The sequence below is a fragment of the Watersipora subatra genome, chromosome 4, assembly GCF_963576615.1.
Source record: "Watersipora subatra chromosome 4, tzWatSuba1.1, whole genome shotgun sequence".
NCBI lineage: Eukaryota > Metazoa > Bryozoa > Gymnolaemata > Cheilostomatida > Watersiporidae > Watersipora > Watersipora subatra.
The window spans coordinates 33,709,729-33,727,587 of record NC_088711.1 but is presented as its reverse complement, the minus strand read 5'-3'; the positions used below and the strand labels follow the sequence as shown (position 1 = coordinate 33,727,587).

Genomic DNA, 17,859 nt, shown 5'->3' with positions numbered 1-17,859 from the left:
CGATAAGTAACTATTTATAGAACTAAAGCCAGCGTTTGGTTAAACCAAGTGTCAATATGTAGGACAGTTATGGGCAAGGTCATTGCATCAGCTAATTATAACCAGTACATTTTCAACACGATTTGCTTTAAGTTGTAAATGACTAACAAAGTAGCCAACCTGGTGAGACTTAGAATATGCAATGTAATAAATCAAGAAGTTGCGACAACAAGGGCCTGATTGTCATTATCTCTTTGAAAAAAAACTGCTTGAACAGTTGCTAAACACTATTTAAGAATTTTATAACCACGTTTCTCTTTTAAGATTCTGTCAAGATGAGTTCAGTAAACTGAGTACCTGGAGTTACTAACAGATCTTTTATTTCTTGTAAGAAGAACTCAAACTTGAGGCAAGGTTTGTTAATAACAGGAAGCCTCGCAGTTCAGCTTGCACTGCCTAGCAATCAATTAGGTAAAATTTTCTGTTTAAGTTGAAGACACAAACGAGCAAGATGTTACACCAAATCAAGAATCGAGTGCGACGACAGCTGCTTGGTTAGAATTTTACAACTACGAAGGCTTGCATCTGAGGCGACATAGATTCTAGGAAGGAAGAGATCTTGTTGTTTGCGGTACCCAAAATTATTTTTTTCTTTATTATTTGAAGTTACTTTGGGTGTCTTGGATAACTTTTAGTTTTGAATGTATATTAGAACAAACCTTTGGTAAATGCGCGTACAAATAATATAACCATTTAACGTTCAGACCAGCCATTTATAGAAAGCCAGAAAAAGGCTTTGTATATGTTTTGACACTATTAGACGGACTAGTTCAAAATCATTCTGATAATCTAATAATAATCGGTGTAATGTACAAGATTGTTATGATAAGATTATATTGGTACAATATAGTGCTGTGATTCAATAAACTGTAATATACACATTGTTTCTTATAATTAATTAATGTTCGCTAACTTGATGATAATTGCTGAGGGATTATAACAATACAGTGGCACCTCGGTTCTCGAACGCTCCGGTTCTCGAACGCTCCGGTTCTCGAACGCTTCGGTTCTCGACCAACTCAATTTTCAACCAAAGAAATTGAGATTTGTTCGTCTCGGATCTCGACCATAAATTCGGTTTTCGACCAAACCAGAGCATGCGCATTTAAATTAAACGTTCGGAACAGCTCAGGAAACAGCGTATTTATAGATTTAACGACGTTGTTATGAGCCACTTGTGGAAGGTTCTCAAACAAAGGAAAAAGTTTCGCGTCATTAATTCTTTACGAAAAAGAGCCATCTGGGAGGACGTCGCCTCTACCGAAGAGATTTTCTAGAGACACAACTCCTCCAGTCGAGTTACCCTAAATTGTTTTGGAGAAGGATTCTTCTTCAAAGATGTGAAGTAAACGTGTCATTGCTGTTTCTATTTTCTTTTTCACACGATTTCTGATGTAACTGATCTGTTGCATTTTTTTGCTGTTTCATTATCAATTTATGCAATTTTTGGTATTATATCGTAACCTTTAATGTTTTCGATGTTTCAGGGGCAAAGCATATGAAATGTTTACTTTTTGTTTTCTTTTTTCATCATCATAGATAGAAAATCTTTTATTAAAGTTAAACACGATCTATATCTACTCGTTTGTATTTATAGTATGCAGTATACAGTACAGTTTATGGGGTAAAATGTTAAAAAATACATTACCGAAGTTGTTAAATCGACTTGAAACGGATGAAAACTGACATATATTAATTTTACTGGGAAAACCTGTTTCGGATCTCGAACAACTCGGTTTTCGACCAACCTTCTGGAACGGATTATGGTCGAGAACCGAGGTTCCACTGTATTTATAACTGCGTTGTAGCTGCTGAGAGTTCTTTGAAAGCAAAAGCTGATTTCGCTTGAAAAAGCTTATTTTAGAATACAGTGATCTGTAAGCCAACTGTTTATCTTCCTAATAGATTTATCTGTAAATCAAATGTTTATCTTCTAAATAGATTTACTTGTTACGCAACTGTAACACATCATCAGTATCCTCAGCCTTCAACATCAATACTTTTGAAAATTCATTGAATTTTATGTAACTTGCGGATTATAAAAAACACCATATTCTAGGTAATCAAGAGTCGCAGACTCAACAACATGTGGTTTTAGCTTGCAAGGTGACATAAGAGATGCAATTCTATTATAATTGTGTAAAAGTACTTGCTGGGAACCCCAATCCTACTGCTGATGTCAGTGTTTCAAAGTTTTATGTATTTTTCCATACATAGTTATCTATAAACTCTAACCTTGCAAACCTTCTAAAAAAGAAGCTGTCCCAAAAACTCTTGTTTGACTAAGCAGCAAAAATCCCTCACAATTTTTCGTACACAGACATCTAGAATCTGCATAACTTAGAAATAAATCAGAACTCTTTTGGAACAGAGATAAGATAAATTTGCATAAAAAGAAACACATGTTTGTACGCACCATAAGTTTGCTGCTAGTGTAAACAAAGGAAAGAGAGAGCGCAAGTGGTGGTGAAGTTGACGGATATGCGAATATATCTATGGAAACTCATCTATTATTAAGATGGTGAATGCTCTCAGGATGCACTCAACTGTTATTGTGAATGAGAAGTCAAATAATGGAATCAATTATACACAGAGACTTCATGAGTATAGAAGTAGCACTACACAGATCAAGGAACAAGAAAACAGATTATAACGTCTGCCATTAAAGGTCAAAATTCAATTAAAGGTCAAACACTTGATAAATTGGTACAGAAAAATTGTTTCACAAGTGGAATATAAACATGCCATAAAATGTAAAAAAATAATTATGTTAGATTTCAATACTACCACTTCTGTCTCGGGATGTGGGCTGAGGGTGACCACCTGCTTGCACATGTGTAGGGTAGTCAATACTACCACTTCTGTCTCGGGATGTGGGCTGAGGGGGACCACCTGCTTGCACATGTGTAGGGTAGTCAATACTACCACTTCTGTCTCGGGATGTGGGCTGAGGGTGACCACCTGCTTGCACATGTGTGGGATAGTCAGAAGTATCTTCATGATATTCATTGACAAAATCATCTCGCGCTCGAATATGTCGCGGATAACTTGAAAATCTACTTTCTTCATGCTTGGGACTGTCTTCTCTTGAATAGTATCTCTCCTGTTCTCCTTCCCCCGGATACCGTTCAAGTTCATATTCATCCTCGGAGGGATATTTTCTGGGATGTCGATATTTACCGCCGTCTTGCATGTCTAAGTATTCATCGCGATGCTGTTCAAAATGAGGCCCCCTATGTGAAGCATCATACTCCTGATTGTCATGATATGGATGCTCAGAGTCAGCGAAATGTCCATTGTTCGGAAGTGACCTCAACCTGTCATTCTCACTCAAATACTGCGTTTCATCGTGTGAGTAATCTGAGTGAGATCGATGAACACCTGCAACATGACTGTGTGAGTTCTGAATATGTGTCAATCTTTCGTGTATAGCTACTTCTGGGTGGTCAAGTTCATAATCACTATACTTATGCATTTGACCAAAAGCATTCACTTCTCCTGATTGAGCATGACTCCTGTGTTTATCTTGTGAATGGTGAGATATTGGTGGGGTAAAAGGAGTATAATGCATATCGCGATTGTTCTGATCATGCGAACTTGATGTATGACTTAAGCCATGCGTAGAGCCATGAAACCCGGCCATATTCTTATTATTCTGTAAACTTTGAGGGTGAGACGGTGTGAACATTGAAGGAGGACTCGTGGTTCCATACGTGGTGTGTGACGAATTTGCAGCCAGACCATTCGATTGTGTGTAATTTGAGTTGACATGGTTAGGAATTGATGTAATATTGTCTGCCATATGGCCATGCTGATCATACGTTTGTAGCGGCATCTGCTGTCCTATGTGTTGCGGTATATGTTGTGGCAAGTGTGATACATAGTTAGGGTGGGTAGCCCTGTAGTAGGCCTCAAGGTACTCTGCCAGATGTTCACAAGCATCCTCTAGCTGGTTCTCATCTAATATCACATCAAACTGGTCCTACATAATAGTCAATAATCTTTAACTACTACCTGTTCTGCTTAAGGCTCAAAATGATGAGAAAAAACTTTGCAGAAAACCTCAAGAATGCTTAACTCCCACTTTTCAGGGACTTTTTTTCAAGAAAACGGTAACGTTTTTTTTTGCAAATTTTCATGGTGTTCAGATTGCTAAGCGCTTCAGTGCATTACCTGTACCACACTTCACTAGCTATCTGTAGAAATATGACCTACAAACAATGGCTATGACGACAAGCTGGTGCAGTTGCGGCCTGCCTTAGAATAGCCATACCGTAGAACAACTATGTAAACAAATTGTGTGTGAGGTTCATTCTCTCAACATATTATGATAATATTGTTATAAGTTTTATCAATATTGTCATTATTAGCAAGTTGTATTGCTATTAGTATTATTCATACCGTAAGCATGACTAGAATTTTAACAGTTACAATTATCATTATGAATATTATTACTAATGCTATTGATTTTAAAACTTGTGCTATTGCTAATCATCAAATAAACTTATATAATTATTTTAATTGTGATTATCGTAATGTTACTTGATTTGATTGTTACCAATGTGTTCAGAAACATCATTATCTACAGTTCTGGAAATTACCATTCTTCTAGACTATTCCAAAAAAATCTGTTTGCATATTATTAATTGCTGGAACTATCAAAGTTAAGAGATATAGTACAGTTTTAATATTAGACAACTTTTCAAAGATCTTATTAAAACTTTTCTATGTCTCCACAGAAAACTCTAAGACGCCAGAAGAGAGATTTCTGTAACACCATTATGTAACGTCTTAGACTTGATGTTTGTGGTCATGGTATGGTGTACCGGAGGGCAATTATCCTGTCAACCATCAACTAGTAACCTAGAGGTGTACTAAAAACCTGAATTAACTTTTCGCATCTGTGATAAATGAAAGAGAAATTGCTAATCAGACCTGAAGCATTGGTGCAGTACTTACAGTTGACAGAGCGTTGATTTTCTCTGTTGCTACGAGCTGAACATTCATGTTTCGAGACTGAGATTTCCCTCTACTTCTGATAAGCCTTTGCAACACCTTCAAAACAAATCATCAGTGAGCATCTTTATTGCTGAGCACTCATGTACTCAGCATACGAGTATAACTATAACACAACAAATATGCCACAATGGCTGTATCTATTTATACCTACGCCTTATCCGCCATAGCTCAATTGTATAGAGAACAAACCAATTACTTTTGACTTCTTTGAAATAATTATGTATAGGATGATGTGATGAACACAACAGATTCAGTAGCTGACCAGGAGTAGAGAGCTAAGCTCTCTTATCGTTATATAAGACTAGATAACATTCCTTCTTGTGATCTATCATATAAAAGCAGCTGCCAGTAAAAGTGGCTTTGCTTGCATCTCTCTATACAGATGACAAACACATGATAAAAATATCACATGATGCCAATATATAAAGCATTTGTACTGTTTGAACACCTAACCTTTTCTTTCAAAATGTAACGAAAATCGTGGTTTCACAGGACTCCTCAATTCACTAGTTCCAGCCTCGCTAAGACAATTAAGATGAATGTGTACCCTTGACTGTAACTTTAGTTTGAGAGAAAGAAACCGATAGTATACGGACATTTTTATTCACCTACATATATAAGGAATTATTTTTAGAGGTCCCTCAATGTCATCTGGTGCGAGATTGAACAAGTCATTCTGCGATCATCTTTAGGAATCGACAACTGCTTATATGTAATAACTAGCTAAACTAAACTAACGAACTAAAAAAATCTTTGGTCAAAAAATTTATATGTATTTAACATATAACAACATTTGCCATTCTAACTTTCAAATTACATATAATGAGAAAAAGGTTTTGTGTAATTGAAATAGATTGAGAGAGAAAATAAAAACCATCGTAAAGGTTTTCAAACTTTGTCAACCAACTTTTAAACTTCATATCATGAGGAAAATGTTGTGTGCAGGTCAAATAAATTAAAAAAAATAAAATGAGTATAAAAAGGTTTAGATGGAAACGTAAACTAACTACCAAGTAATAGCTAAATTAAGTCGGTTTTTCTATGATTACAATAAAAGATGATTCGGTAATGATACAATTAATACGAACTGAGAAAGCAAAATAAAAATCTTGAATGTGTGGAATTAATAACAATTCTTGTATAGAAGCGTGTGTGTATAAAAAATTTACTGTTCCACCAGGAGCTATCCATAAAAACTTGGAATACGATGATACGGAGACAATATAATTGTCCGTGTGAGAAGAATTGGCCTTGACCCCAGATATAGCAATCGAACTTTACGAAAAGTATTTCTTAACAGGGCAGCGTAACACTTGGCCGCATTGGTAAAATAATCAGCGTGCGATATAGCTATAGCTATAGTCGGAATGACAGATCCGCAGACATACTTTGAAAAATATATACACGTGTATAGATAAAAGTGTACATAAAGAGGTCATTAAGCTGTGTATAGAAGTCAGCTATTCCAGTTACAGAAGATGATGGTCCAGCGCAATTGACCTATTCGAAGCTAAGGTTGGGTGAAAACTAGCATGCACAGTTAAATCTCTACAGAGAATTATCTCAACGCATGAAATTTGCAATATATGATATGAACTTTTATAAAAAAACCAAATGCACAAATGCATACCCAAAGTAATGTCAAGCATACAGCATTTGCTGTTTTTAAATCTCAGCAGTCTTACAAAGAAATGTAAAAAATATAATGACAATTAAAAGTATATAGGTTATATTAATTTAAACTTTACCTAGTCTGTGCTAGAGTAAGTTATGCTGTGAATACCTATGGCTACCACTGTTTTTAACTCCACAATGCTGAGCTATGGTTCTGCGTGTATGTTTCTAAGGTAACATAGCTAAAAGCTTCCTTTCTTAACCCTTTTGCTGAGGAAACGACATAAATGTCATTTTCGGTAATAGTTTACAAAGCTGTCGCCTAGTAACAATCAAAAACATGAGTCATCAGTCTCCAAAGCTGGCTGTTACTAGTATGAAACCTGTATGATGTAACCTTTTTTTCAACATTCAATTGTGATTTTGAACAGATGTGCCGACGGATGGAAACAGCTTGTATTATAGTAAAAACTAGCCAAATGCCCGGCGTTGCATGGGTATTAAATAACAGCTTATAAACAGTGGTGGGTAATGCAGTTTCCTGCCACTTGCCATTAGCCTGGCACATTGCCAATGGCTAATTTGAGTGAGCTAATATGTACCAGTATTGCTACACTTACTAATAGGAGCCATGAGAGCAAGCTTCAGTGACGTTGCCTAACGCAGAGTGCTATACGTATTTTAACGTTTGATAACAACTCATATAGACTCATATCGCCCATAGAATCCAGTCATCTCTTGTAGCTTAATTGCTTAGGTATTTGCCTGGTGATTGGGAGGTGCTGAGTTCAAATATGGATTTACCATTGCTAGATGCCATTCGCTATAGCTGGACAGACCGAATGACAAACGACGTTGGCGAACTTTGAGATTTATATATATACATATATATACATATATGTATATATATACATATGTATATATATATATATATATATATATATATATATATATATATATATATATATATATATATATATATATATATATATATATATAGATTATACTAAAGATTTAATTTTTTACATTTAATTTCAAAAGTTAATTTAGAAACTATTTTCTATTTAATGCTTTCTGTAATTTCATGCAATTTCATGCAAATCAGAGACCAATGAATGGCCTGCGGTTTTGGTTTCTGGATTGAATTAACCGACTTAGTGTATTCTCATAAAATATCTACTCTAATCTCAGGTTTGAACATAAGATGCAGATTTCAGAGCGAAGTAACTTTGTATGCAAAAAGTTTAACTGTATAGAAACCTTAGTTGAAGATATCTTCAGGTGTACAACTATGGGTGCCAATGATGTCTTAGCTAATTGCTGTGGACTGTTGATGGTGTCACAATCAAGCACTACCATCTGAAGCTCTTTTGCCAACTCAAATATTCTCTCGACTTCTGCTTGAACTTCAGCTAAAAAAAGCTCATAAGTTATTTTTCGCCAACATTACTGAAGTTAATTTATGAATACAAACTATAGCGAATATTACAAGTGGCCACCTAGTTTATACAATGAAGCCATGAAAAGTATATCTGTAGTAATAATATTTCATCAACCGACAGCAACAATCCTACTGCAGAAAAGCACAACGTGCCCATTCTAAAATATTTAAAAATTATTTTTTTCGTTATGCAACAAAAATATTATCTTTAAAACAGCAGTTAAAATAAAAAAAATGTAGAACTACTTCCTAATTTAGCAAAACTTTTGTTATGGTTAAAACTTTTGCATTATTCAATAATACCTTTAGTTTTATTATATTTGTAACTTATAATTATATCAACTTTTATAATTATAATTAAACTATATAATTGCATAATAATTCATGAAGCTTAAGAGCATTTAAAGTGTCTTATGTTATTCAGGTTTTACTGTAATGCTTTACAGAAGTATTTATATTTTAATCACATATTTAATATAATTTTATGTAAAAATATATATCATGCTACATTAATTTTGTTTTCTATAAGTACATTGCCTTATAAATCTTCAGCACATCCAAAATATTTACTGGTAATTAAAATATTGACGCTATATTATTCAGTCAAATTCTTTATATAAGGTAAAATTCTTGCAAAATGCAAACATTTTTCATGTAATTCACTGGAGGCAAAGATTAAAGACAGACATTTTCTTGATGTTGTTGTGGTTATAACTCACTATGAGTTAATGGCTACAGGTCTTGCATTGGAATGCTGTTGCCTAACTTGAAATTTAGGGACACTAAATTCTTTCAATACACTTATTCTACATTCGTATAAGCATTTGCACTTTGTATGGTTCTAAGGGTTGTCTGCACAATATCCTTCAGAATAAAGACCAACTTCTTTGGTGAAATATATGAACCATATTTACAGTTGCATAATGGTAGAACAAAAGTAAGACAAAATATTGATCATTTGGTATAATAATATAATATGCGATATAAAAATCAGAAGTTTTACTGCACTATTCATCTGAGATTGTGACTTTAAATTTTTTCAGAATTGGCGCGTCCAACTTTAGAAAAATATGTATAACATATCAGCCTTATTGAACATGTCAAACACACCCAATACTTTTAACATGTATGACATATCAGCCTTATTGAACATGTCAAACACACCCAATACTTTTAACATGTATAACATATCAGCCTTATTGAACATGTCAAACACACCCAATACTTTTAACATGTATGACATGTCAGCCTTATTGAACATGTCAAACACACCCAATACTTTTAACATGTATGACATATCAGCCTTATTGAACATGTCAAACACACCCAATACTTTTAACATGTATGACATATCAGCCTTATTGAACATGTCAAACACACCCAATACTTTTAACATGTATGACATATCAGCCTTATTGAACATGTCAAACACACCCAATACTTTTAACATGTATGACATGTCAGCCTTATTGAACATGTCAAACACACCCAATACTTTTAACATGTATGACATATCAGCCTTATTGAACATGTCAAACACACCCAATACTTTTAACATGTATGACATATCAGCCTTATTGAACATGTCAAACACACCCAATACTTTTAACATGTATGACATATCAGCCTTATTGAACATGTCAAACACACCCAATACTTTTAACATGTATAACATATCAGCCTTATTGAACATGTCAAACACACCCAATACTTTTAACATGTATGACATATCAGCCTTATTGAACATGTCAAACACACCCAATACTTTTAACATGTATAACATATCAGCCTTATTGAACATGTCAAACACACCCAATACTTTTAACATGTATGACATATCAGCCTTATTGAACATGTCAAACACACCCAATACTTTTAATATGTATAACATATCAGCCTTATTGAACATGTCAAACACACCCAATACTTTTAACATGTATAACATATCAGCCTTATTGAACATGTCAAACACGCTGAACATGTCAAACATGTCTGGCTTAACCTATTTTAGAACTGACAGATTTTTGTGACAAGTCCAACCGGTCCGACACACTAGACAGATGTGTCACGTCTAATGGGCCCGATGTGTTGGACAATCAAGGACTGGTGCCTCAGTACCAAAATATGAGCCATTTCTGATGTAACAGACATGGCTAACATGTCTGATATGTTGAACATACAGAAAGCCTTGCAAGGCGTGCAAATAGTTTGGTACAAATAAAATACTCAGTGCGCAATTTACATGTAGATGAGAAGAATGCTCAATGTTGGCGTTTTAATTCAGGTACAAATACATAGTAATATATCATTTACTACAGAGCTGAATGAAAAGATGATTTTCACACCAACTCAAAAAATCTACACAACTATAAAAATGTTTAAATGGAGCAATTAAAAGTGCAACAATCATTGAAATTTAAAATAATTAAGACTATTCTTTGAGAATCGGCGTCTAAAGAGTAGGTCAACAAACATCAAACAAGAAAAACGGAAACTTGAACTATAAAATAGTGTTGTGACTCCAACAGTTGCAATACGTGTACGTGTAATGACCACGACATAATTATACATCTATTAACCTTCCGGTGAAGTCCCTTCTCTTATATTGGCCGATGGCAAGCGATTGCACTGTATTTTCTTTCTGTAAATTTGTCTAGCACTACAAATAAAATCTGTATAGACTGCAACAGCTAATGGTTTGCTATACGTACTTGTTATCAGCATCCAAAAGGTTTCACATAATTAAATTTTAATTATGCTGTGAGTAGTAGATTTAATTGCAATATATGCTGCAAATAATCTATTAAATTACACAACTTGTATTCTCAAAATAATTTTAACGTAGAATATTAGAATAGAATAAACTATTATGGTTAAGTACTTTGACATAAACAATATTATATATATCATATATTATATATATATTATATATCGTATGAATATAAAAATCAGTCATTTCAAATCGTTTTCTTTTTATTTTTTTAAGCACTGCCTTACCCAACTCTGCCTTTGACACGGATTTCTCTCCCAAGTTGCGTTTGCCAGGGTTGTTAAGCACACTCCTCTTTGCCAACGTCAGGTCAGCAGTTACCCTTGTCACTAAGATACGATTTCCAAATCTTTTCCTTAGAAAGTCGAATAGTGCTTTTTGCATCATGTCTGTGACTTCGTAGCCTTTCAGTGACGGACCGCAGATAATTACAGGTCGCATTGATGGTACCACGTCATATGGTGGAATTTCTTTTGCGCTCTGCTTCAATATAGAATATATAGTTGCATAAAAATATTAAAAATACCAGTGATTGACTAAAATCTCCGGTATTGATTTTAGTTCGCTACACAATTTGTATTGACAACATATGCGTTCTTTTTTAATTGGAAGGGTTGACATTTATTCAAGTCCATGCTCAATATATAGTAGAAACAATGACATGTTCTAGGCTATCAACTAGATCATAATCTCATCGCTCATATAGCCGTATATATATACTAGCTGTGCTACGCTGCGTTGTCCGGGTCATAAAAAGTCTTTGGACAGAAAATTTATTTGCACTTAACATATAGCAACATTTGCTATTCTAACTTTCAAACTACATATCATGAGGAAACTGTCTTGTGTAGTGGAAATAAATTAACAGAGAAAATGAGAACAACGGTAAAGGCTTTCAAACTTTTTCAAACAGCTGTAACTTTCAAACTTCATATCTTGAGGAAAATTTTTTGTGCAGGTCAAATAATTTTTAAAAAACAAAACAACTATAAAAGGGTTTAAATGTAAAATAACTACCAAGTAATAGCTAAATTGAGTCTGTTTTGCTACGATTATAATAAAATATGATTTGGTAATGATACAATTAATACGAACTGAGAAAACAAAGTGAAAATCCTGAATATGTTGAATTAATAATAACAATTCTTGCATAGAAGTGCGTGTGTATAAAAAAGGTTACTGTTCCACCAGAAGCTATCCATTAAAACTCTGATTACGACAATACTGGTACTTCTTGATACCGGTACAAATGTAGAAATGAGATACAGTACTCTTTGTCTGTAACGTAGTCTTTCTACGGAAATAATACAATTGTCCGCGAGAAAAAAATTGGCCTTGACCACGGATATAGCAATTGATTCTTACAAAAAACAGAAAATATAAGTTCAAGAGAACACGAAAAAGCATCTTGTTAACATTTAACGAAAAAATGGAAAGCTTTGGAGTTGACAACGAGAGAATTAATTGTTATTGATATAAAAGATTTGCTATTAATACAATTTTGTGGACACTTTTCTACTGATCAGTTGATATTATGGGCTCGCAAAGATCAAATAATGTCCAAGTGGCAGTCAAATAGAGGTGGCATTCAATTGGAGAGTGGCGGTCTATTGTTCAACACTTCTTTCAGAGTGGCGGTCAATTGGAGGTGGTGTCCAAATAGAGGTGACGTTCAATTAAAGGTTTTACGGCATATCTAGATATATATATTGTTATTTACTATACATAATTTTGTATATATTTGGTATATATATATTATATACAATATTGTTATATACATATATACATGTATATGTATACGGTATATATATTGTAATATATATATATATATATATATATATATATATACATATATAAAATTGTTTCCTCACCCCGGATACCCCGTATGGGTGGTAAATTCTGCTCTAACTCGGGTCTCCTACCAGAGACCTGGGAGTTTAAGCACTCGCCTCAAGATCTTAGCTACTATATATATATATATATATATATATATATATATATATATAAACAATGCCTGCAGGCAGCTAGCAGGGAACGCATACACTGAGCGGCATAATCATGTCGCAGGTATTGTGTATAGAAATCTATGTGATGAGTATGGCCTTAATAAACCACAACACTGGTGGGAAGCTCCTGGTAAGGTGAATGAAAATGACCGCGCTAAGATCCTCTGGGACTTCTACATCCAAACTGACAAGCATGTCCTAGCAAACCAACCAGATATAGTGGTGGTAAACAAGGAGAACAAGAGGGCTACTATAATAGATGTAGCAGTACCCAATGACTACAATATAGCCAGCAAAAAAAAGAAAAGGTAGAGAAATATCTCCCTCTTGGAGAAGAAATTGAAAAATGCTGGAATGTAAGAACAACTGTAATCCCAGTAGTCATTGGGGCACTGGGCGCAATAACACCGGCGCATAAAATGTGGCTTGCCCAAATACCAACAACAATCAACTCAGGTGAGTTGCAGAAAAGTGCGCTATTGGGAACAGCTAAGATCTTGAGGCGAGTGCTCAAACTCCCAGGTCTCTGGTAGGAGACCCGAGTTAGAGCAAAATTTACCACCCATACGGAGTATCCGGGGTGAGGAAACAATTTTATTATTTTATATATATATATAACAGATATAAAATTCTTCCCGAGCATCAAGTGATAGTAGTCGCCGCAGCTCGTGTTTTCTTGTTACGTTATGATAAGTATGATGTAAAGGTGTTTAAATGTAAAATCATTAGCAAGTAATGGCTAAATATAGTCTATTTTGCTATGATTACAATAAAAAATTATTTGGTATACATTTATGATTTCAGTTTGTTTCAGTGTGAAAATATCGTACATAGAGTAGTATAGAAATCCATAGTCATTATCTAATGCAATCACCTCCTGGGAAGAATCCTCATCATTAAAAATAGTACCAAAATAATATGTTAACCTTAGTAACTACAGATACCTACAATGACTTTAATGCATTTTGTGGTTATAATTTGCAAGATAATATAACATTACAATGTACTATATGCAGAGTTCTTACCTTTGAGACAGACTTGTAACATAAACGCTGAATCTAACTTAAATGAATTTAGTTTACTAAACACATACTTGAAGGAAGTTTTAGTATTTATTATAGTAAACTTCAAACTTTTAACACAAATTTTATTCTTTATCTGTTTGCGAATCATTTTCATTATAACGGATACTGGATATATCGGATAACGGACACGGATAACTCGCCATGACGATTTCAGCGACGTATATCTTTTACTAGCGTATGTGATCAGTACACAAATCGCCAAATTTTAAGTTCAAGATAAATTATTGTCGATATCGTGTGGCGGAACAAATTTGCCCTAACGGAAAAAAGACAAAGAAGCGTCGTATTGCATATACTTAGGTCCAAAAAAATCTCTTAACAAAGGTATCGTAACGCGTAGGAGCAATGCTAAAATGATAGCTGGACAATCACAGACGAATACTGAATACACAAATACACGAATACACACACAAACTTTAAGAAATATATATACACGTATAGATAGATGTATTTATATAGCTACATGTATCTACACATCGATATGTATATAGGTATATAATCATAGATAAATGTACATGTACATATCCTTAGATATACATGTATATTAAGAGTATGGCACTTATATCTATTGAATACTTAAAGTGCTTGCGTAGCTAAAAGAAAGAAGGAATAACCATTAACGGACCTTCCCGAATAGGGCGTTTTTTCGACCACTATCCCATTCCTTGCCAACAGTCACACCAGTCTTTCCGTGTCGCGGTGTACCATTGCTTGGTTTATTGTTAGCAGTTTCTGCTCCTTTTGTAGGTGTCGTATGAGGGGAATCAGCCGAGTCTAGAGAAGTAGCTGCAAGCAATAAATACTCCGAGCGGTTTACGAAAATTGCAGACAGCAATTACCTTATCTGAACTCTGTCTAGCGCCAACAACTGAGTACACTCTGAGATGCTAAATGTTAGTGGGTCATGACTCCCCGCGGGCAAAGTCAAGATAATCCATAGAGACAGCCAATTGTTTGCTTATCGATAAAAGACTGATATCTCCCTTTGAAACCTTCCAAAGCCAGTTCATGTATACTCAGGCTGATGCAAGCAAAACAACATGAAATTGGTCCTACTTTACAATTATTTATTAGAAAGTTAAAATGGACTGCATGTTGATCCAGCGATGCCAAGATTTGAAAAATAAAAGATTGAAACTGCGATCTATCCAGTGTGACATTAGAATGCTGTTTAGTACTCATAGTACTCAAGTACTCATTGCTATAGCTAGTTGGTAAGTCAGCAGTCAGCCCCATCTTTAGCCATTTTTAGCACCACAAAAAAGAAAGCCAACGCAACCGCCTACCACTTAAATCATGAAGCCTGAGACAGTGTTACAAATCAAAGAGTTGAATAGCACGGTGCTGACCTGGTGTGGAATGGTGGATGCTTGGGGACATACGACTGGCAGCATTATTTTGTAGTTCTTGAAACTTTATTGGACTTGGGATGAATCCAACATCACAACCTTCCTTCACCAGCCTTCCAATCCACCAGTTGTTGTCATATTTCTAGGAATACAAGCACTGTCAATTGCACTATATCTTTCCTCTCATAGCCAAACTGCTTCTGAATGTCATCACTTGGGCTTATCAGACATACGAGTAGACTGATTACAAGAATTAAATGCATCCTACTTCACAGGTTGGTACAGCCACAATAGTAGAATATTACCATGTAGTCATGTAACATGTCTCTGACAGTTGTATCACTGAGTCAGAGATTTATATGTATTTACTACGTATAATTAGGAATTACAGAGACAAATATAATGATTGACTAGCAGCTATGTGAATTGCCCGCTAAAATATAGTATTAGATGCTTCATGTTTATAAAAACTTTTGTGATTGTCATCGATGTGGAAACTCTAAAGATTCCGTATATAATGGTCAGTTATAAATAAATTTGACCAATAACAGTCAATTAGGAAACAATTTCGTGCTACCTTCAGAAACATTTGTATTGGCAGGCGTAGACATGTAGAAACTTGTCTAGTTTAAAGGTTGACTTGCAACAATATTTATATTACAGTTATTTGATATCAAAAGATTCACCACGTCTTACTCTGTTGTGTTGTAAGTGCCAAATATGTGGAAATGTGATTACAAGCTCTTAAAAGCTCAAAAACCAACAGTTAATCGAAACTACCGTAGATTAGAATCCCTTTCAAAAACGGCTCAAATGGGACGTAATTGAACAAGATGGATTCTGTTTACACTTTCATGCAACCATGAAAGTGTGAAATATTTTCTTAAATAAAACTTTCATGCGAAATATTTTCACAAATATACTTCATGCATTCAATGAAGCCATGTCTATTGTCCTTACGCATCTATTCCATAATGATTGTAATGCTGTCAATTTGAGCAGTGATATTTCAAAGCCTAGCCTAAAAAATTAGTTTAATTTGGTAACCATAGCTCGAGGCGGTGCATATCATTTTCTGATAAACATGAGGAGCCTGTTGGTCACTTGTGATGGTCGAATAATGCTGCAGAAAATGTTCGCGTCATTTGGCGGCAAATTTAGGTCACATGATCAGATTATGACTAGATGATTAGACCATGCTGAAACGAAACTGTAAAGTAGCGAGCATCTGTATTTGATAAGGGCTTTCCTGTAAAAGACGAAGCGTTTGTCATAAAACTAGTGCTACGAGAAGTGTTATATTGAGATTTTTATTGGCCTTTCATTTCACGCGATGACATCACGTGTCAAAACAATAACCACGTCGAGTTGAGTACGTCATCAATATAAAGGAATTCTAACCGAATTCTAACGAATTTTTGAGCTTTCAAGAGCTTGTAATCACATTTCCACATATTTTGCACCTACAACACAGCAGAGTAAGACATGGTGAACCTTTTGATACTAAATAACTGTAATGCAAATTTTGTTGCAAGTCAATCTTTAAGGTAACTTGGATAAATGTTAGGGTGATAAATTCTCTATTAAAACAATTTGCTATTCAATTACTATTATTTTGCACCTCGTTTATCGAAAAACAATATGTGTGGTCCGAAGGTGGAGATACTCTTCGCTGCTCTTATGACAAAGTTTGACTATATGTGTGAATACTACAGCTAGTCCACTACTAACAATGAGCAGCTGTGATTCAAGAGAGGAGCATTTACAAAGATAAAGCTACAAGTTGTCTCTGCATTGCCACAAACTCATACAGACTAGATACATATATGTAGAACATGTTGATCTAGTAACAAATCAGTAATGAGTTTATACGAACCCCTGTGATGTGAAGATAGTCTTTGATACTGAAGCTAACATAATGTCCTTTGGCAGGTGAGTCGTCTTCTATTGAACCATCATACGCTACATTAGTACAGACAGCGAATGCCACAGTTCTCGACTTCTATAAAAAAGAAACAGGTAGGTTTTACCATGACTTCTCGGTGACTACTGATTGAGGGAGGAGTACTCTTAGCATAACCTTTTGTTGACTACCAGCAAGCCGATAGTTCTTTAGTGCAAGTCAATAGTACATATCAATGAATTGCTTTCTGTTTTTAATCTGAGTAAGCTGGATATCTGTATAACCGGCTGCTTGCCAATCAATTATACAGGGGTTATACAGAGGTTGTACAGAGGTTGTACTGAGGTTGTACTGAGGTTGTACTGAGGTTGTACTGAGGTTGTACTGAGGTTGTACTGAGGTTGTACTGAGGTTGTACTGAGGTTGTACAGAGGTTGTACTGAGGTTGTACTGAGGTTGTACTGAGGTTGTACTGAGGTTGTACAGAGGTTGTACTGAGGTTGTACAGAGGTTGTACTGAGGTTGTACTGAGGTTGTACTGAGGTTGTACTGAGGTTGTACTGAGGTTTTACTGAGGTTTTACAGATGATAAGCAGAGATTATATAGAGATTATACAGAGGTTATACAAAGAT

General features: G+C 34.9%; 1 protein-coding gene across 1 annotated transcript; it reads right to left on the bottom strand.

Annotated features, from left to right (window-relative positions):
- Positions 1 to 2,342: 2,342 nt before the first annotated feature.
- LOC137392970 (voltage-dependent L-type calcium channel subunit beta-3-like) lies at positions 2,343 to 14,727 on the bottom strand. Its single transcript, XM_068079346.1, has 5 exons — positions 14,600 to 14,727; positions 11,111 to 11,363; positions 7,933 to 8,084; positions 4,999 to 5,094; positions 2,343 to 4,021 (listed from the first exon to the last, which is right to left on the bottom strand). Exons 2-5 carry the CDS (start codon positions 11,322 to 11,324, stop codon positions 2,810 to 2,812), a joined length of 1,674 nt encoding a protein of 557 aa, XP_067935447.1. The 5' UTR covers positions 11,325 to 11,363; positions 14,600 to 14,727; the 3' UTR covers positions 2,343 to 2,809.
- Positions 14,728 to 17,859: the final 3,132 nt, after the last annotated feature.

Excerpts from the sequence above, each read along its gene's own strand:
- LOC137392970 (XM_068079346.1), bottom strand. The coding sequence starts at position 11,324 with ATGCGACCTGTAATTATCTGCGGTCCGTCACTGAAAGGCTACGAAGTC. Across the intron at positions 8,085-11,110 it reads CGTGTCAAAGGCAGAGTTGG|CTGAAGTTCAAGCAGAAGTC; the intron begins GTAAGGCAGTGC and ends AGCTTTTTTTAG. Across the intron at positions 5,095-7,932 it reads TGAAGATATCTTCAACTAAG|GTGTTGCAAAGGCTTATCAG; the intron begins GTTTCTATACAG and ends TTTGTTTTGAAG.